Genomic DNA, 18,317 nt, shown 5'->3' on the forward strand with positions numbered 1-18,317 from the left:
TTTTAATTATAAAATGAAATAATTATTTAAAATAAGTAATTCTATTAAAATACTATAAAAAATATTCCTTCCAGAAGAAGGATGAGTAACAAAGACTTTCCTAAGCTTTCCTTCCAGAAGAAGGAGGTAGTAACAAAGAGGCAAGGGAGGATTTTATATGCAACGCTACCACCTAATCTTCACAAAAAAAATTAACTAGGATAATTTTGGCTAATTGTTTTTCACAATTTGGCCTAGTATAGTTCAGGAAAACTTGGCAAACGTGCTTACCTCACAAAATTGTCCACTAAATCCATTTTGGCATATGCAACTAACACTATTGACGCCATCTATACAAGTGCCATTGTTGCTACAGGGTAGTGATGAACATTCGTCAATGTTGATGTCACAATTCATACCTGCACGAGAATTAAGCCCTTAGCAATTACATAAGTTTAACAAAGGTATCTCTTTAGTGTCACAATCATAAGAAAGACCTTGAAACTTTTTGGAACTCTTCTTTTACAATAAAAAAAAAAAAGGATTAAAGTTTTTCCGTCTACGTGGAAAAAAGCAAATTTATTAATACCAAAAAATGGCGGAGAGAGACCATGAGGAATTCAAGAACAACTTTATATGTGATTACTGTGTAATAAAGTTACTGTTAATCGTTACCGTTTCAATGAGTTTCCGTTTACGCTATTACTTCCATTTCAAGTTTTGAAAAGCTTTCGTGTTTCTGGGTGGTAGGAAAAAGAAAAAATATCCTCTTGAAATTGAACTGGTATGCTATGAACTATTTTACAGACTAGCATCCAAGGTAAATCTAATTACATTGATGTGGGCTCCTGGAAAGGCAAATCCAGTATTTGTGTTAGGGGCGGCTGTTACAAAAAACAATTTAACAAACGGGTAAAAAAAATTTTACCTTCATTTTTGTTACGTTTTTATGAGTCGGACCAATTTTCTTTTCCACATTAAACCACTGATGACCTACTATTCATAAGTTTTCCATTTTTTTGCTCTTACCCTAGTGTAGAAAGCTTGAAAACAAAAAATGGCGATTAATCATTAATTAATGAGATATTTCAGCTTTTATTCTTATAATACAGATTGACTATATTTAATGTCCAATTTCATTCAAAATTTTCTTTTGAAAAACTTTTCAAGTTTTTGATGATTTAAAAAAAAAAACATTCTTAAAGACTAAAGATCAGAGGCAACGCTATCCTTGCCCTTTTAAATACCCCTCTGTTCAACACTGATCGTATTTTGAAATTATATTTTTTTCAAACTAGTCAAAAGGTCTAATAGCTATACCTCCAGGAATGCCATTCCCCCAAAGCCCCGGGTAAGGACTGTAAATTATGCAATTTAACCATTGTTTACAGGCAGGATTTATCATTGGAAAAAAGGAGTGTTTAATTTTGGCTGTATCCAAAAAGGTAAAGGGTATTACGGTGAAACTTTGAAGGATGTTGAAGAGTATGTTAAACTAAACCCAAAGGCACAAGGTGCCTTTGTATCCTCATTAAAAAGGAGGATCTACAATATTTTAAGAGCGGCTGAGGGCAATAAGTTTAAACTTTCTGATAATGTTGGGGCGATGTGGAAAAATGTTTGGAGGGCTGCCAGTCATCCTAAAACTGAGAAAAGATTAAAAAACTAAAATATGGCAAATATACCAGTAAATCCAGGCATGCAGAAGCAGACGTGTCCAAAATCCATGGGTTTACATGTCGCCTCATTATGGCATGGATCAGAAAAGCAGTCATTCACTTCAAGGATCGTAGATTCTTCTGTAGCAGGTATGCTCTACTAAACAAGAAAACAAAAAGAAAGACAACGGAATAAATAAAATGTATAACAAAATTTTAGATTTCCTCTAGAGATTTTTCCGTAGGTAGGATTATAGGAAGGTTTTAGATTCCTCTTTAGCAGGCATGCTCTACTAAACAGGAAAATAGGAAAGTTGAGTCAATAAAATAGAAAACAAAGTCAAATACTCATGATTTCATAGCGTCCAAAAAATTATGCCTTCCCACGATGTAGTTAGTCTCGAACACCAGTAAAATATATCCTAGATGGAAAATAACTGAAATTTTTTCCAGGGAGAAAAGCTGATTTCTGGATAAGTCTTTTGGCGAGAAAGGTCTGATATATTTCTCTACATTTAATTTGTTTCATTGTTTCGCGGTTTTTTAGTCTCTTGGGGAGAGGGCTAATTACCTTCGACCGCAGCAAGCATCCAGGTATCCGGTCGCATGGATGAAAATTACTTCGCCCCCCATTTTCATTTAGATTCTTAAGAGGTTACTTAGTAAGCCATTAAATAATTGCCCAGACAACACTGCTTGAGCATGACAAAATAGAAATATACAAGACAAAGAAGAAAAACAAGGGAAATCACAGTCAGTAAAATAGAAAAGGAAAGTGAAACAGTTGCCTTTTTATCATTGGTTAAGAAAAGACCTCTGCTATTTTAGCTTTTATATTTCAAGGTTATTATTTTTTTATGTCTTTCCCGAAATATTGACATTTTCCTCCCTTTTCCTCGTTTTTTACCTCAATTTCTTCATTGTCTTACATCTTTTTATTGTAAAATAGACCATTATATTTTTGTGACCAATACATTTAAAGACGAAAAGAAATTGCCATACTTTAAGGAGAGAGAGCCAAGGAGGGTGAATTTTAAGCTATAATTTCAGGAAACGATTTGTCGTTAAATCTGGTTTCTTTACTTTTGAAGCTTTATTTATTCTTAGTTCAGATTAAAACTCCCTAGAATGAGAATCCTGCAGAGTTTCTCATAAGATTCACTCAGAGTTTTGCCTTGGATTTTAGAGATACTTTTGAAATAGTTTTTTTTAAGTAGACATCATTCAGACCTAAAAAGTTCTAATCCTACAAATTATTGAAACATAACTTATTACTTTTGATGATTCTCCGGATTGGTTTTGTCTTAGAGACAATTTGCATTTTCCCCTGTAATATAGAAGTAGACTCTAGACTTCAGACTGTAACAGCCGTAGACTGTGTAACAAGACTGTAGACTGTAAAAGACCCAGTAAGACTGCAATGACTGTTCATTTTAATACCTAATTTTCAAAAATTTCACGGCTAAAATTTGCTAATACTCTAGTAATAATTATTTTTCAGGGAAATTTACCGGCAATTAGTGGCAAAAATATTCTCTGAGTCTGTGGAAACATGCTCAACGTCAATTTTTTTTTTTTTTTTACCCCAAAAGAAGAATTCTGCGCTTTTTGAAAATTATGTAAAAGTGATATTTTGAAAGAGTGATATTTATACCTAAGCCAAACATAGGCATAATATCAATTAATGTACATTGAATATGAAAATTAATATGTATATTGTATGTAAAACTATAGTATGTAAAATTATACTATTAGAAAATTTTTTAAAACTATTAGAAAAACTATTAGAAAAATTTATGTAAAAAACATACATAATAGTATGTAAAATTAATATGTACCTCGAGTTCCTGAACAGTTGGTTCTTCATAGCAATTATTAATATCTAACGAGCCTGTTGTATTTGTAATCATACCAGGTGAACACTTCAGGCAAAACGTTTGGCCAAGCTCTGGCTGATAAGAGCCTAAAGGGCAGGGATAACAGGGTTCTAATCCAGTTTCAGAGACTTCCCCGCATTACAGATTGCTGAAAACAAAAGTTCAATTTTTATTCATTAATTTTCAAGAAAGTTGATATTTTTAACATTAAAAAGAAAACAACAAAAATAAATGACAAAGGCCAGCCTGATGGACCAAGAAATACACAAAAAAAAAAAATTAATCAAATGTATTTTCTTTCAACACATAATTGCTACACTAAAAAACAATGGACTTTTAGTTAAAGTAACAATGGCAGTGAAAAAGAAATTTGCATCTGGAATAGTGGCCAAAACTATGGCTGATATGTGACCAGATGGGCCTAGAAACGCAAAAAACAGACATTTTCTTTTAATACAGAATTATTCAATACAGAACTATTCTGATAAACAACGGGCTTTTAGTTGAAGTAACAGTGTCAGTAAAAATGAAATTCAACTTCAGGAAAGGGGCCGAAAATTGGCCGAGATGTGGCCGAGAAACGCAAAAAAAACAAATATTTTCTTTCAATACAGAATTACTATTCTAAGCAACAACGGATTTTTACTTAAAGTAACAATAACAATTAAAATGAAATTTAACTGTAGGAAAATTGCCGAAACTGTAGTTAAATAAAAACTTTCGCAACGCCATAGGACGATATCTTAAATAAACAGGAAAATCGAAAATTTAATTTTTAATAAAAAAAAAGGCCTCCATATACAGTTATGCAGTTTTTTGTAATAGCGGGTGCCAAATTAAAAAAAAGAAGCATGGGTGAAAAATCAACAAAAAAATAAGCTAAAAATATACGTTCCAATAAGCTATATATTCTATATATCCAATAAGCTCCAATAAAATATATGGCTCCAAACAGCTTAAGAAGACGCGGCACTCCTTTGAAGATAAGTTTTCTTTTAAAATCAACAGATTGTTGATGTCGGGATTTTTATGGACGAAAAACGTTGCCAAATTTAACTAATCCTTTTCGATTATTTATTACCAAGGCGAAACTTGGCAAAACTCAATAAAATGTAATACTGCTGTAAAAATGTCATAACTTTGAAATAACCAAATCAAAAATCTTGGAATTTATGTATTTCAGGCGTGAATAGACCCAAGATAGGTCCAGGGAAAAAATATTCTTATGTTGAAGTCCTCGGTACTTTGGACAGTTCAAAATAATTAATAAATTCTTAAAAAAATTATTTTAATTTAATGGAAAAAGAGACAGTTAAGAAAGATTTCAAGGGCAATCTAAACTGAGCACTGTTTGGAAACCCTCTCCACGAGTCCAAGAGAGTAAGGGGAAACAAAACTAGGTTGTAATCACTATTACTTGGAGCAAACAAATCAATATCAGCGTAAATTTCCGGCATTCTCCGGTTATAAGGATTATGCTTTCGAAGTAGTACTATTTCTAAGAATTTTTGCATATTTCGTATGTTACTAATAATCGTTAATTTAACTATCATAAACGGCAATTGCAACATTTGATACCAAGGAATGTAATAAAAATGAAATAAAGGATAAGGGATATAAACGGTAAAATTGAACAAAACTAGAACTGAATATTTCTATTTCACATTTGGAAATATTTTTCAATTATGTAAAAAAATAAAATTGAAAAGAGAGAAAAAACTATGAATAAAGGCAACATTTAATCTTTGATTAAAGATCTGCGAGGAGGGGGGGGGGGAGGATAAGGGAATTATAAGTCTTGATGTTAAGAAACTTTCAATACTTCGTATATTATAGGCATTAATTGTGGATAAATGAAGCTCCTGACATAACAATGGGTTAAGCAATGTAATAAATAAAAATATTCTATACTCCTATACTAGACAATATAAAAATAATGAGCAAAATAATGAAAAAAAAATGTGGTTAAACCTAAATAGATACACTGAAAATGAACTCATATAGAATCCAAATTTTTATTATGAAATCTGGAAATATATTTTTTTTTTTTTTTTTTAATGGGAAGACGCCTTTTGAAAAGAAATAAGCTACACTTTAAGCAAACATTTTTCAGTGCAAATTAAGAGCTAAGGCTTGGATCAGAAGCTGTTTGGCTAGCAATTGTGATGTTTTTAGAATACTACAAAGCCCCTCACAATTTACATATTTTTGGTCTTCTATGGTGCCCCAAAATGAAACTCACCCCCCGCCCACCCCCGTGTGAACGATCTAGCTTAAAATAGGAAAGTAAAGTATTTTTTTTCACGTCCTGTTCTTATTAATTCATATCATAGATTTTAAATCTCTAAACCAACTGTAGAGGTCGATTTCACGAAAATGCGAGATGGATGAAAATCCCGTATCTAGTGAATTTTTGTTATCACCTTGAATTTGTTCAATGAAACCATGTCTTGGCTTCCGTCTTCCTTTAATCCATCTTGGATTGAAGAGCCATAGTTCAACTCTGCCCAGACTCGCCACCTCTATGGATTTATCACTATTTATAGTCAGTTTTATATTGAATAAAGAAAGATAACACTAAATCACCACATGAACCACTGCATTATTAAAGAAAATCAACCAAAAAATCACTAACATTTAGTGTTTGTTTCCTCACCGGGTGGTAACCCTGACTCAGCCGTTCGAGCAGAGTATAGCTGCAGAAACAAATCCACCTTTTTGTTGAACAAGTGATTTGGGATGGGAGGTGAATATGAGTTCAACTCTCATCCTCGTGAAAATGAGCCCCTAGATTCACAATCAATTTACATTTACATTCCTCTATTCTTCTTGTGCCTCTTCTCCAAGTAGTTGTGCCAGTTGGACATTGGTTACACTCTTTTTGGGCATATTCCATTTGCCAAGAACCAATTGGGCATGTGCTACAGGTTTCAAGGCCATCTAAAGAAACAGTCCCTGGGAGGCACTGTGCTATAATGAAGAGAAACCAGAGGTGCTTTTAATAAGTACAAAACTGCATTTTTTTTTTCCATACCACAAGAATTTAAAATAAGACAGAAATTACAAACATAGTAAAATTTCAAACAAATGTATCTAGTTCATTGTAAAAAAAACCTGTGATTATTAATATCCGGAGATTTTCCAGAGTGAGAGGGTTCAGGTGTCGGTGGAATGTTGAAACCACCTCATAGGATTCTCCTGTGGCAAAAACTTGTCCTTAATACTACACAAACTATTCCAAGAAGTTACCGCATATAAACACGGGAAAAATGTCTTAAAAGAAACTGGGTTTTTGGCAATAGTATTACAGTATATGAATCAAATTAGAGGCAAATGCATAATAGAATCGAAAATAAATATACCTCATTCTTTTTTAAAAACAAAATATTTCATATTAGTCCTATTAGTCATATTTTTGAGTAAGTCCTGAGGTTTTGGATATATTTTGCTGGAGGCATTTCTATAAATCTGAAATATATCACGAAACATTTTTGATCTTAGAGACTCACAGAGCTCCTTGCCCCCCTCCCCCCTCTGACCAAATTTGGGAATCCACTTGTAATTCAAAATATTTTTAGTAGCTTTCGACCCGACTTTTTCCCTTAATTGGAGACCACCGGGCCATAACCCTATGATTTTTCCTTTGGTAGTTTTCGATATAAAGTCATTGCCTTATATTAGAAGTGGTCATCGTTTTCAGTTCTGTTAAAGACCTTTGGTACAATTCTCTGTCACAGATGTATTAGGTTTTATTCAGAGCTTTAAAGGGAGTTTTAGGCAAGAAGTCGAAAAATCCACCCTTAAAATTCTTGTAAGAATTTTGGTCGTGGAAGATTAGCGTGAAATGAGTTTTTTTTTTTTTGCTGCTTCCCTCAAGAAATGTGTTCGGATCTATTATTTCCTTGTTAAAAATGTGGTAGGTCTAAAACTTAAAAAAGAAAAGAAAATAAGGGAGCTCTAACTGACGAAATAGATCGATGAAACGCCCATTTAAATTCCTTGCATCGGTAAATATTTCAGCAGAGTATAAGTAGTAAGTACCCTACCATTTTGCGTACGCCCCCGTACAAACAGGTCTTTCTGGTAGTCCTATTCTACAGGTCATTACACCTTTCAAAGAGACGGGTTTTCTATTGTGACATCGATTTTTTGGAAGTCAAACTCATGATTACATGTTTATTATTTTTTTTTTAAAACTGGTATTCTTTCAATGAAGTCCATAGCACTTTGCAGAAACCTGTGAATGTAGGACTCAAAGTCCAATTACTAATCAAGTTAGTGTGACCGAAATTTTTGATCTGGTTAAGTGGATATAATCTGATTTGGTTTGTTATTGCGAGAGGATTACTCAATTTACATCTTAGTGTTAACTGAGCAATGACTAAAGGAACATTTGAAGGTGGAGAAAAAAAGGGGTAATTAGCATTGGATAATTTTAACAAGAAATGACCGAAAAGTGTTTTGGTTTGCACAGTGTTGTCAATTTTAAATAGTTTAGAAATAAAAAAATTAACAAGAAATGGCTGAAAAGTGTTTTGAGGGGGTTCAGTTGCACGAGGGTTCAGTTAAAGGGGATACAGTTGCACGGGGGTTTCGGTTATACAGGGGTTCAGTTACAAGGGGGATTCAGTTGCACGGGGGTTGAGTTAAATGGGAATTCAGTTCCACGAGAGTAGTGCTTTGTCGTGGTTTAGCCGTGAGGTCCCTTACCACAACTCCAAAGGGATCCGATCCCCCCCCCCACCCCAACCCCGAAGGAACCCCCCGGTCCTAAAAGGTTCTCTAGGCTTCCAAAGGGGCCGTGGTTTACCTTGTAACTTTTACATTCTCTTGATTTTCAAAGTTCCGTTTGAAGGACTCTGTTGTTTTACGGGGGTTCAGTTAAAGGGGATACTGTTGCACGGGGGTTTTGGTTATACAGGGGTTCAGTTACAAGGGGGATTCAGTTGCACGGGGGTTGAGTTAAATGGGAATTGAGTTCCACGAGAGTAGTGCTTTGTCATGGTTTAGCCGTGAGGTCCCTTACCGCAACCCCGAAGGGCTCCGATCCCCCCATCCCAACCCCGAAGGAACTCCCCGGTCCTCAAAGGTTATCTAGGCTCCCAAAGGGGCCGTGGTTTACCTTGTAACTTTTACATTCTCTTGATTTTCAAAGTTACGTTTGAAGGACTCTGTTGTTTTAAGCCAGTGTGATTTTTTCTTTACATGGTGTTCGTTCAAAAAAGCGAGAATTTCTGTTAAATAAATAATTCTTATATTTTTTCCGTTCAATTGAAGGCGAGGATTTCTGTTAAATAAATAATTGTTATACCATTTAAAATGACGTTACGGGGTTTGAGGGGGCTCTATTGTTTTAAGCCGTTTGATTTTTTCTTTACATGGTATTCGTTCAAAAAGCGAGGATATTCCGTGTGATTTTTTTTGGGATGTTTAATGAATTAATTACTTACCGAGAGTTCAATGACTCCCCCCCTCAATGACTTCCAGGGGTTTTATGACTCCTCCTCACAATAAATTCAGATGGTTTTAGGACTCATCCCCCTAGCCATAACTCCATTCAACCTTGAGCGAAGATATAAAAGTTCGATGAAGTATTTTCTGCTTAACAACTACATTAATAACTTCCAAGATGATAGCTTTTTGTACATAACTTAAAATGTCAAAATATGCTTACAGTTCTAACAATTGCGCTCTGTGATTGGTCAGAGACACGATGTGACTTTACAACTGGTATTCTATGACCGGTTATTGACACTACCTAATCTATTGCATGTATTAAATCAGTATTGTTCCACCTGCCCAACGAGCTGAAGAACAATAAGTTCATCGTAAATAAGGCCAAAAACACTTAGTGCAATAGCCCTACTAGCGATATTCTAGATACTGAGCAAAATAATTCAAAAAATTTTTTTTGAAGAATTGAATTTATCAAGGTGCACTCCATAACTGCAAGTCCACTCTTGTTTTCGCTAGAGTAGAAAAAAATTGAGACTAATTAATTTAATTAAATTAATTAATTACTGAAATTAATTTAAATTAATTTCAGTAATGAACATTATAATTTGAATCTAGTGCTAGAAACTACTAGCCAGAACTAGCACTTTCTACTAGCCCGTACAGGTCTGGGTTATTCTTGTCTTCTCAAGAATACATTGCTACTAGTTACGAATATCAAATGGAAAGCTGAACTGGCTTTGCTAGCAAATTCTCATGACCAAAGATCAATCTTTTCAACTTTTACTTACTCCGGAAGTTTATTTCTGCGTAGAAAAATAAGATAGGGCGACTTGTCTCAATAGAAGCCGAAACTCTAAAACACTGAATTTTAATATCAATATATGCATCAAATGAATTGAACTTTTATACTGATTTTAAATATTTAAGTTTCATCAAGTTTACTCACATTCATCACAAGTTACGGGCCTGAAAAAACGTGCCTTATTTTCAAAAAAAAGGAAAAACACCCCCTAATAGAATCTTAATGAAAATCACACCATCAGATTCAGCGTATCAGATAACCTTACTGTAGATCGTTCAAGCTCCTATCTGCAAAAATGTGGAATGTTGTATTTTTTTGCCAGAAGAAAGATCACGGATGTGTGTTTATTTGCCCCTTTTTTCCCAGGGGTGATCGTATTGACCCAGAGGTACTAAAATTTTGCGAGAGGGCTTATTGGAACAGAAATAAAAGTTCTAGTGATTTTTCGATCAAAAACAAAAATAAAATAGAATCACCTTTTACAAAAAAACTGCATTTAAGATGTCTTTTCATATTTTCAAAGATATTTGATTTTTTAAGCAATCATAACCATATATGAAGTAATAAGTGACGTGACGTAAGATCTAACACCGATTGTGTACTAATAACAATATAGGACCTAATGAGTGACGTTACATAAAAATTGAAAAAATCAATTTTTATTTTATTTTTAGTTCAGAATTGATAAAGTTATAAACTGCAAAAACATTTATGGTATATGAGCAAAAATTTTAATCTTGTAATTTAAAATCGAAAAATACCTGAAAATTTTTAAGTTAGTTTCTTTTACAAGCCACTTTAATAAGCATTTTACTTTAACAAGCAAAGTTACTTCAACAATCATCTACGACAATATGATTAAACGTATTATTATTGGAAGTTTCGTCGCATTTTCCGGCATATCTATTTGGTGGGGTGTTAGAAAATATGGAAATTCAAAAGCAGATTCAAGAGAAAAAAGGAACTCTCATACTAATGAAAAGGGTGAAGTCAAGCAATGTTATTATAAGACATTATGCTCTGAAATTCTGGTGATGCCCGGGAATCCTGTTGCGGATTCAACTGTGCCTGTTTCAAAGAACTCAATTCCCTCGCCAGTAGAAGAAAATGAAGAAAAGGAAGGAATGATGAATGTGGCTAAGGAATCTTCTAGCCAAGTATTGAGCTCTGACATTCTGGTGATGCCCGGGAATCCTGTTGCAGATTCAACTGTGCCTGTTTCAAGGAACTCAATTCCCTTGCCAGTAGAAGAAAATGAAGAAAAGGGAGGAATGATGAATGTGGCTAAGGAATCTTCTAGCCAAGTATTAAGCTCTGACATTCTGGTGATGCCCGGGAATCCTGTTGCGGATTCAACTGTGCCTGTTTCAAGGAACTCAGGAACGATGAATGTGGCTAAGGAATCTTCTAGCCAAGTATTAAGTTCTGACATTCTGGTGATGCCCGCGAATCCTGTTGCGGATTTAACTGCGCCTGTTACAAAGGACTCCAGTGTTACAGAAAAGAAAGTAATGGAAGAACAAAATATGACGATGGATCTAGAAGAGCCTAAGAAATTTAAACTAAAATCCATAAGGCTCCCCTACAAAGATAGCATGTACAAAATTTGCAGAGAGAGACCATCCTGGTTTATCTGAAACCTCCACCATTTCCATAAGCCCCTCTGCCAAACCATCCTCCAAAACATTCTCCTCCCCCCGTGCATGCCACCTATTTTTTCCTGGACCACCTCTTATGTTTTAAGTAGTTAGAGTTTTAGTTTATAATTTTAGTGTAATATTAGTTTAGAGTTTTTATTTAGTGTTTTAATTTAGCTTAATAGTTTGGAGGTTTAGTTTAAAGTTTTAGTTTCGAGTTTTAGTTCTAAATTTTAGTTTAGCTTATTAGTTTACAGTTTAAGTTCAGATTTTCAGTATAAAGGATTAGTTTAGAGTATTAGTTTAGAGTTTCAGTTTAGAGCATTAGTTCTACGTTATAGTTTAGAGTTTAGTTTAGATTTTTAGTGAACAATTTTAGTTTAGAGTTTTAGTTCAAAATTTTAGTTAATCTTATTAGTTTACAGTTTAAGTTCAGATTTTCAGTATAAAGGATTAGTTTAGAGTATTAGTTTAGAGTTTCAGTTTAGAGCATTAGTTCTACGTTATAGTTTAGAGTTTAGTTTAGATTTTTAGTGAACAATTTTAGTTTAGAGTTTTAGTTCAAAATTTTAGTTTAGCTTATTAGTTTACAGTTTAAGTTCAGATTTTCAGTATAAAGGATTAGTTTAGAGTATTAGTTTAGAGTTTTAGTTTAGAGTTTAAGTTTAGAGCATTAGTTCTTCGTTATAGTTTAGAGTTTAGTTTAGATTTTTAGTGAATAATTTTATTTTAGAGTTTTAGTTCAAAATTTTAGTTTAGCTTATTAGTTTACAGTTTATGTTCAGATTTTCAGTATAAAGGATTAGTTTAGAGTATTAGTTTAGAGTATTAGTTTAGAGTTTAAGTTTAGAATTTCAGTTTAGAGCATTAGTTCTGCGTTATAGTTTAGAGTTTAGTTTAGATTTTTAGTTAACAATTTTAGTTTAGAGTTTTAGTTCAAAATTTTAGTTTAGCTTATTAGTTTACAGTTTTAGTTCATATTTTCAGTATAAATGATTAGTTTAGAGTATTAGTTTAGAGTTTTAGTTTAGAGTTTAATTTTAGAGCATTAGTTCTTCGTTATAGTTTAGAGTTTATTTTATATTTTTAGTGAACAATTTTAGTTTATAGTTGTAGTTCAAAATTTTAGTTTAGCTTATTAGTTTACAGTTTAAGTTCAAATTTTCAGTTTAGAGCATTGGTTTAGAGTATTAGTTTATAGTTTTAGTTTAGAATTTTAGTTTAGAGCATTAGTTCTGCGTTATAGTTTAGAGTTTAGTTTAGATTTTTAGTGAACAATTTTAGTTTAGAGTTTTAGTTCAAAATTTTAGTTTAGCTTATTAGTCTACAGTTCAAGTTCAGATTTTCAGTAGAAAGGATTAGTTTAGAGTATTAGTTTAGAGTTTTAGTTTAGAGTTTCAGTTTAGAGCATTAGTTCTGCGTTATAGTTTAGAGTTTAGTTTAGATTTTTAGTGAACAATTTTAGTTTAGAGTTTTAGTTCAAAATTTTAGTTTAGCTTATTAGTTTACAGTTTAAGTTAAAATTTTCAGTTTAGATCATTGGTTTATAGCATTAGTTTATAGTTATAGTTAAAAATATTAGTTTAGAGTTTCAGTTTAGAGCATTAGTTCTGCGTTATAGTTTAGAGTTTAGTTTAGATTTTTAGTGAAGAATTTTAGTTTAGAGTTTTAGTTTTCCAAAGCCACCAGGAAAAAATCAATGGCAGTTTTTAAAAATACATATTGTGATTAACAAGATCAAATATTTTTTGGAAATTAATCGAAATTTAATTTGACCAAGTATTAGGCTTGTCAAGAGTTTTTCCAGTGGTTTGGGGAAGGTTTTCATTTTGTGATGGAGTGATTGTATCATTGCAACTAGCTAGCTTAAGCATGTGACTTCATTCAACGTGGATCAGCTGAAATAACTAACCAACTAAAATTAATTATTCAAGCTCTGTAACGCGACTTTAGATCATTTACAAGAACAGTATGAATTGGAAACCCTTACCGCAAAAGATATAGACATCTGTCTAGGTGATCGTTTTCTTGTTCAGTTTTCTAAAAACATTCTTTTGGCTTCAATGCCAGAAATTATCGGTGTGATGAATGAACTTGAGAATAAAAAAAAGTATGAAGTATATGCAGATGTATTGCACAGGTCTCCAGAGCATCGGAAAACGCCACATGGAGCAACAATAATCTACGGAAAGTTTAACCAAATGGGATACAATATCCAAATGAACCAAGCGTGCAGATTATTTCGAGAACATTTACGTTTTGCAGAAATTTCGGTGTCCTTTGAAAGTAAAAAATTAGAGTATGTTCAAAATTATATTTCAGCAACAAACCTAACAAAAGATTTTTCTTCCACAAAAGAGCTGTTAGTTGATAATATTAAAGAAATAACAGGAGATATTAAAAAATCTTGTGAGTCAGGTATTAATGTTCGTGAAAGAAAAATCGAAAATTCCTCTTACAATTCATTTCAACATTCTGTTTTGTTTACAGAACCAATCAAGATGTTTCTTCTGTTTTTGATATTTTTGATGTGTTAGGGCTGATTGTTCTGTCCAATTAATCTCAACATCCTGTTTTGTTTACAGAACCAACCAAGATTTTTGTTCTGTTTTTGATGGGTTCAGGTTGATTGTTCGTTCAATTCATCTCAACATCCTGTTTTGTTTACAGAACCAACCAAGATGTTTGTTCTGTTTTAGATTTGTGATGGGTTCAGGTTTAGATTTTTGAGAACGTTACAGGGTGAATTATAAATGTATGTTTAAATCATTGCACTTGAAGAGGGCCTAGTTTATGGTCAGCTACTTTTTTGTTATGTTTTGCAAAACTGCAAGGAGGTGTGGAAAAATCTCCAAAGCTTCCAGTAGCAGAATTTGACAGAATTCCAAAATATGCTGACACTTTAGCAGCGCAACTTGTGTTTTGACAGCTTTTCTTTGACAAAAAATTATTTTTATATGTAAAAGAAAAAATATGTCAACAAATTTCACTAGGCTATGAAAACTGCCAAGTAGCATTGCTACTAAGCTACCCCCCTTTTTGCACAGCGGACCGCAAGCAATAACTAGTAAAGGGCCTGCAATTTTGTATTTTTTAGATTATTCCTTTGTTTCTTTACCAAATTGGTAGATCAAGTTAGTATTTTGCAAATGGAAAAACGGCAAATATATTTGTGATTTTGTTAGGATTTCCCCGAATAGGGCAATAGGGAGGTCAGGGTGAACCTGGACGCGATTTTTTAAAATGGTTCATCTTCTAAACCATTAGTTTTTTCTGTAGTTCTGACATAATTCAATTTCAATAGGATACAAATGGCTCTGCGTATCTAAATCCAAACCAGCAGGATAAAAGGGTAATAGATGATGCACCTGTCTTGATTTTTTGAAAATTTTGGCTAAGCCAATAAGGTTTCGTACTTGACTGTCCAGATCATCCCCGTGTCTGGGTCAACCCCGATAAGCCAGTAGGGGTTCATACTTGACTGTCCCGACCAACCCCATGTCCGGGTCGACCCCAACCTCCCCTATATAAATTATGAGGGATGCTAAGTACTGCATTGTAAAGGCTAGTTAGCAGATGATGGCTAAAGTATGATTTATATTCCGTTAAAATGGAGGCAAAGATGCTACTTAAGCAGAGGCATAAGATGCTTAAATTCAACAGTTAAGATAGTTAATGAGGAGTGACTGCAACAACTTCGGAGTGCAACTGACTTTCAAGATGTCATCTGTATAACCAACTGAGGACAAACTGGTTGATTTCAACATCAAGGAAAAAGGCCATTGGTTTTCTTGCTATCATCTTGTCTTCAGGGGAAAATGTCTTCATGGAACATCTATTGAACTGTCACAGCATTTAAAATAAAAAAAGGTTCTAAGCTATTGGGTTGAAATTGTTTCTCCACAGGCAGCATCATTTTAAAAGTGTTTACATTCTTCAATTTGATATACTTTCAAAGAAACAAAAGTATTAGTGATTTCTAGCTATAAACAGTAGGTAATAAAATAGGATATACAAAATGTTGCCCCCTCCTCAATCCTTTGGTCTTCACGCTGAAGATCTTAGTACCATACTTTTAAGAAAGCCTCTTATTCTAATTATAGAATATAATTATTGTGTTTTCAGGAATCGTTCTTAAAGAATCGGGAAAAAAAGTCAAACTTTAGCATAAAGAGTGAGGTATTGAAGAAGGGGTAATCCCCCTCGAATATGCAATAATATCTGATCGTTTTAAGTTTGAATGTTGCTACTTACTTTCAGCTGAAAAATAAAACTTGTTTTATTTTTTTATGGTTTATCAAGTAATACCATGAAATCTGGCTCCCCCTTCATGGACAATTTCCTCCCCCCACGGAAAACTAAATTACCTTGGATAATTCAATCCTTGAAAATTACCCCTTGAAATTTCCATGCAGTCGATTTTCTCTGAAAAATTCTCCTTAGCATACTTTTATTTGAAAAAAAACTTTAGTTTCTGATCAATTTTCAAAACTTACTGGAAATCCCTCCTCCGTTAAAATCTCTGTCAACCCAATGGAAAGTTGTCCCACGGAAAATTCTCCCGTGAAGAATTTCTTCCGTGGAAATCCTCCCCATCCCTACGAAAAAATCCTCCCGACAACATCTCCATGTGTTAAATTGAGTCGGTACTAGTAGGAATGACCTAATGACTCGTGACATTACATAATTTATGCATGTTTTTATGGTTTTTGTCAGTGAGAATGAAAAAACAGGATTTTTCTCACTTGAAAAAACAGAATTTTTCTTACAATGATGGATGTTTCTTGGACGGTTATGAGAGTTAGTCAATTTATCTATTGTTTTTCTTGGATGTCAACAGTAATTTATGTCTGTTTTATGCATTTTATCGGTGAGAATGAAAAAACAGGATCTTTCTCACTTTGATGTATTTCCACGGAGAATTGTCTCCGGGCGAAGTTTATTAATGTCTTTGTAGTTTGCCCAGGAGAATTGTTTCCGGGTGAAGTTTATTAATGTCTGACAGATGATGTCAAGGTTGATTGATTTGTCACGAAAGGGGAATTATCTCCGGGCGAATGTTTTGATCTTAGAGATGAAGAGATTAACGCGGGAAAGGGTCTCCTAGAAATTTCAAATGTGACTGCGCAGGGATGCCAAAACAAAAGGAACTCGCAGAAATTACGTTTAGGGATTATTTGGGCGAAATCGTTTTAGACATTTTAGGGAATTATTTCGGCGAAACAGTTAGAGACATTTGAAAAGATGATTTTAGAAGATGTTTTAGAAGAGGATTTGAGGGTGAAACTCTGTGGTCGTTATAATGCACAAGTTCTATTTGAACAGTGTCGTGAGATCCTGTACCAAAGCCCCAAAGGACTCCGACCCCCCTACCTCCACCCCGCAGGAAGCTCCCGGCCCCGAAAGGTCCCCCCGCCCCCCCAAGACCCCCAGGGCCCCCAAACAGCCCGCTCACCCTTTTGTTAATACTATTTTTATGCACTTGAGACACAGAAGGGCCCCACATTTCAAAAGGCGTTATCATATCTTTTCAGAACAAGTTCCTTTCTTAATGTCGTTCCTAAACCCATTTTACAAGTTGAAGTACCCATGCTTTTCACCCACAACTTTACTTTACAGGTTTTTGAATACCCCAAGACCAAGCAGTACTTTTGAAAAGGCATTTCAGAACAAGTTCCTTTCTTAATGTCCCTCCTAAGCCCATTTTCCAAGTTGAAGTACCCATTCTTTTCCCCATAACTTTACTTTACGACTTTTCGCACACCCCAACATCAAGCAATACTTTTCAAAGGCATTTCAGAACAAGTTCTTTTCTTAATGTCCTTCCTAAACCAATTTTAAAAGTTGAAGAACCTATCTTTTTCACCACAACTTTACTGTACAACTTTTTGCATACCCCAACATCAAGCAATACTTTTCAAAAGGCTTTATTATACCTTTTCAGAACAAGTTCTTTACTTAATGTCCTTCCTAAACTAATTTTACAAGTTGAAGTACTCATCTTTTCCCCCACAACTTTACTATAAGGCTTTTCGAATACCCCAACATAAAGCAATACTTTTCAAAAGGCTTTATTATATCTTTTCATATCAAGTTCTTCACAGAATTTTCTTCCTAAAGCTATTTTACAAGTTGAAGTACTTATCTTTTTCCCCACAACTGTACTTTACGACTTTTTTGCACACCCAAACATCAAGCAATACTTTCCAAAAGGTTTTATTATATCTTTTCAGAACAAGTTTTTTTCTTAATGTCCTTCTTAAACCATTTTTACAAGTTGAAGTAGTTATCTTCTTCACCACAACTTTACCTTACGACTTTTTTGCATACCCCAAGATCAAGCAATACTTTTCAAAAGGCTTTATTATATCTTTTCAGAACAAGTTCCTTTCTTAATATCCTTCTTAAACCAATTTTACAAATTCTAAAGTTTTCGGTGGAAAATAGAAAAAGTAATACTATTCTTGTGAATATTTTCCCGGAAGATAAAAAGTTCTAGTTCAATTTAAATTTTCTCAACGAAGTGAACAACTTTACTTTACGACTTTTTTGCACACCCAAACATCAAGCAATACTTTCCAAAAGGCTTTATTACATCTTTTCAGAACAAGTTTTTTTCTTAATATCCTTCTTAAACCATTTTTACAAGTTGAAGTAGTTATCTTCTTCACCACAACTTTACCTTACGACTTTTTTGCATACCCCAAGATCAAGCAATACTTTTCAAAAGGCTTTATTATATATTTTCAGAACAAGTTCCTTTCTTAATATCCTTCTTAAACCAATTTTACAAATTCTAAAGTTTTCGGTGTAAGATAGAAAAAGTAATACTATTCTTGTGAATATTTCCCCGGAAGATAAAAAGTTCTAGTATAATTTAAATTTTCTCAACGAAGTGAAGAAAAGT

General features: G+C 33.6%; 1 protein-coding gene across 3 annotated transcripts in view; it reads right to left on the reverse strand.

The window, feature by feature from the left end:
• Window positions 1–269: 269 nt before the first annotated feature.
• The window catches only part of LOC148944648 (sushi, von Willebrand factor type A, EGF and pentraxin domain-containing protein 1-like), a 190,846-nt gene continuing 172,798 nt past the window's right edge, over window positions 270–18,317 (reverse strand). The window contains exons 18-21 of one of the 3 annotated variants that reach the window (XM_089099710.1): window positions 6,323–6,484; window positions 3,476–3,662; window positions 1,665–1,794; window positions 271–398 (exon numbers count right to left, since the gene is read on the reverse strand). In XM_089099710.1, the coding sequence (XP_088955836.1) occupies window positions 3,625–3,662; window positions 6,323–6,484 (200 nt within the window). In that variant the 3' untranslated portion in view covers window positions 271–398; window positions 1,665–1,794; window positions 3,476–3,624. Of the gene's footprint in view, window positions 399–1,664; window positions 1,798–3,475; window positions 3,663–6,322; window positions 6,485–18,317 lie in introns of all 3 variants that reach the window. The other 2 variants (XM_089099711.1, XM_089099709.1) reach the window with 2 other exon arrangements.

This window comes from Artemia sp. Qi Xiang Cuo, chromosome 14 (assembly GCF_049724085.1).
Source record: "Artemia sp. Qi Xiang Cuo chromosome 14, ASM4972408v1, whole genome shotgun sequence".
Lineage (NCBI taxonomy): Eukaryota > Metazoa > Arthropoda > Branchiopoda > Anostraca > Artemiidae > Artemia > Artemia sp. Qi Xiang Cuo.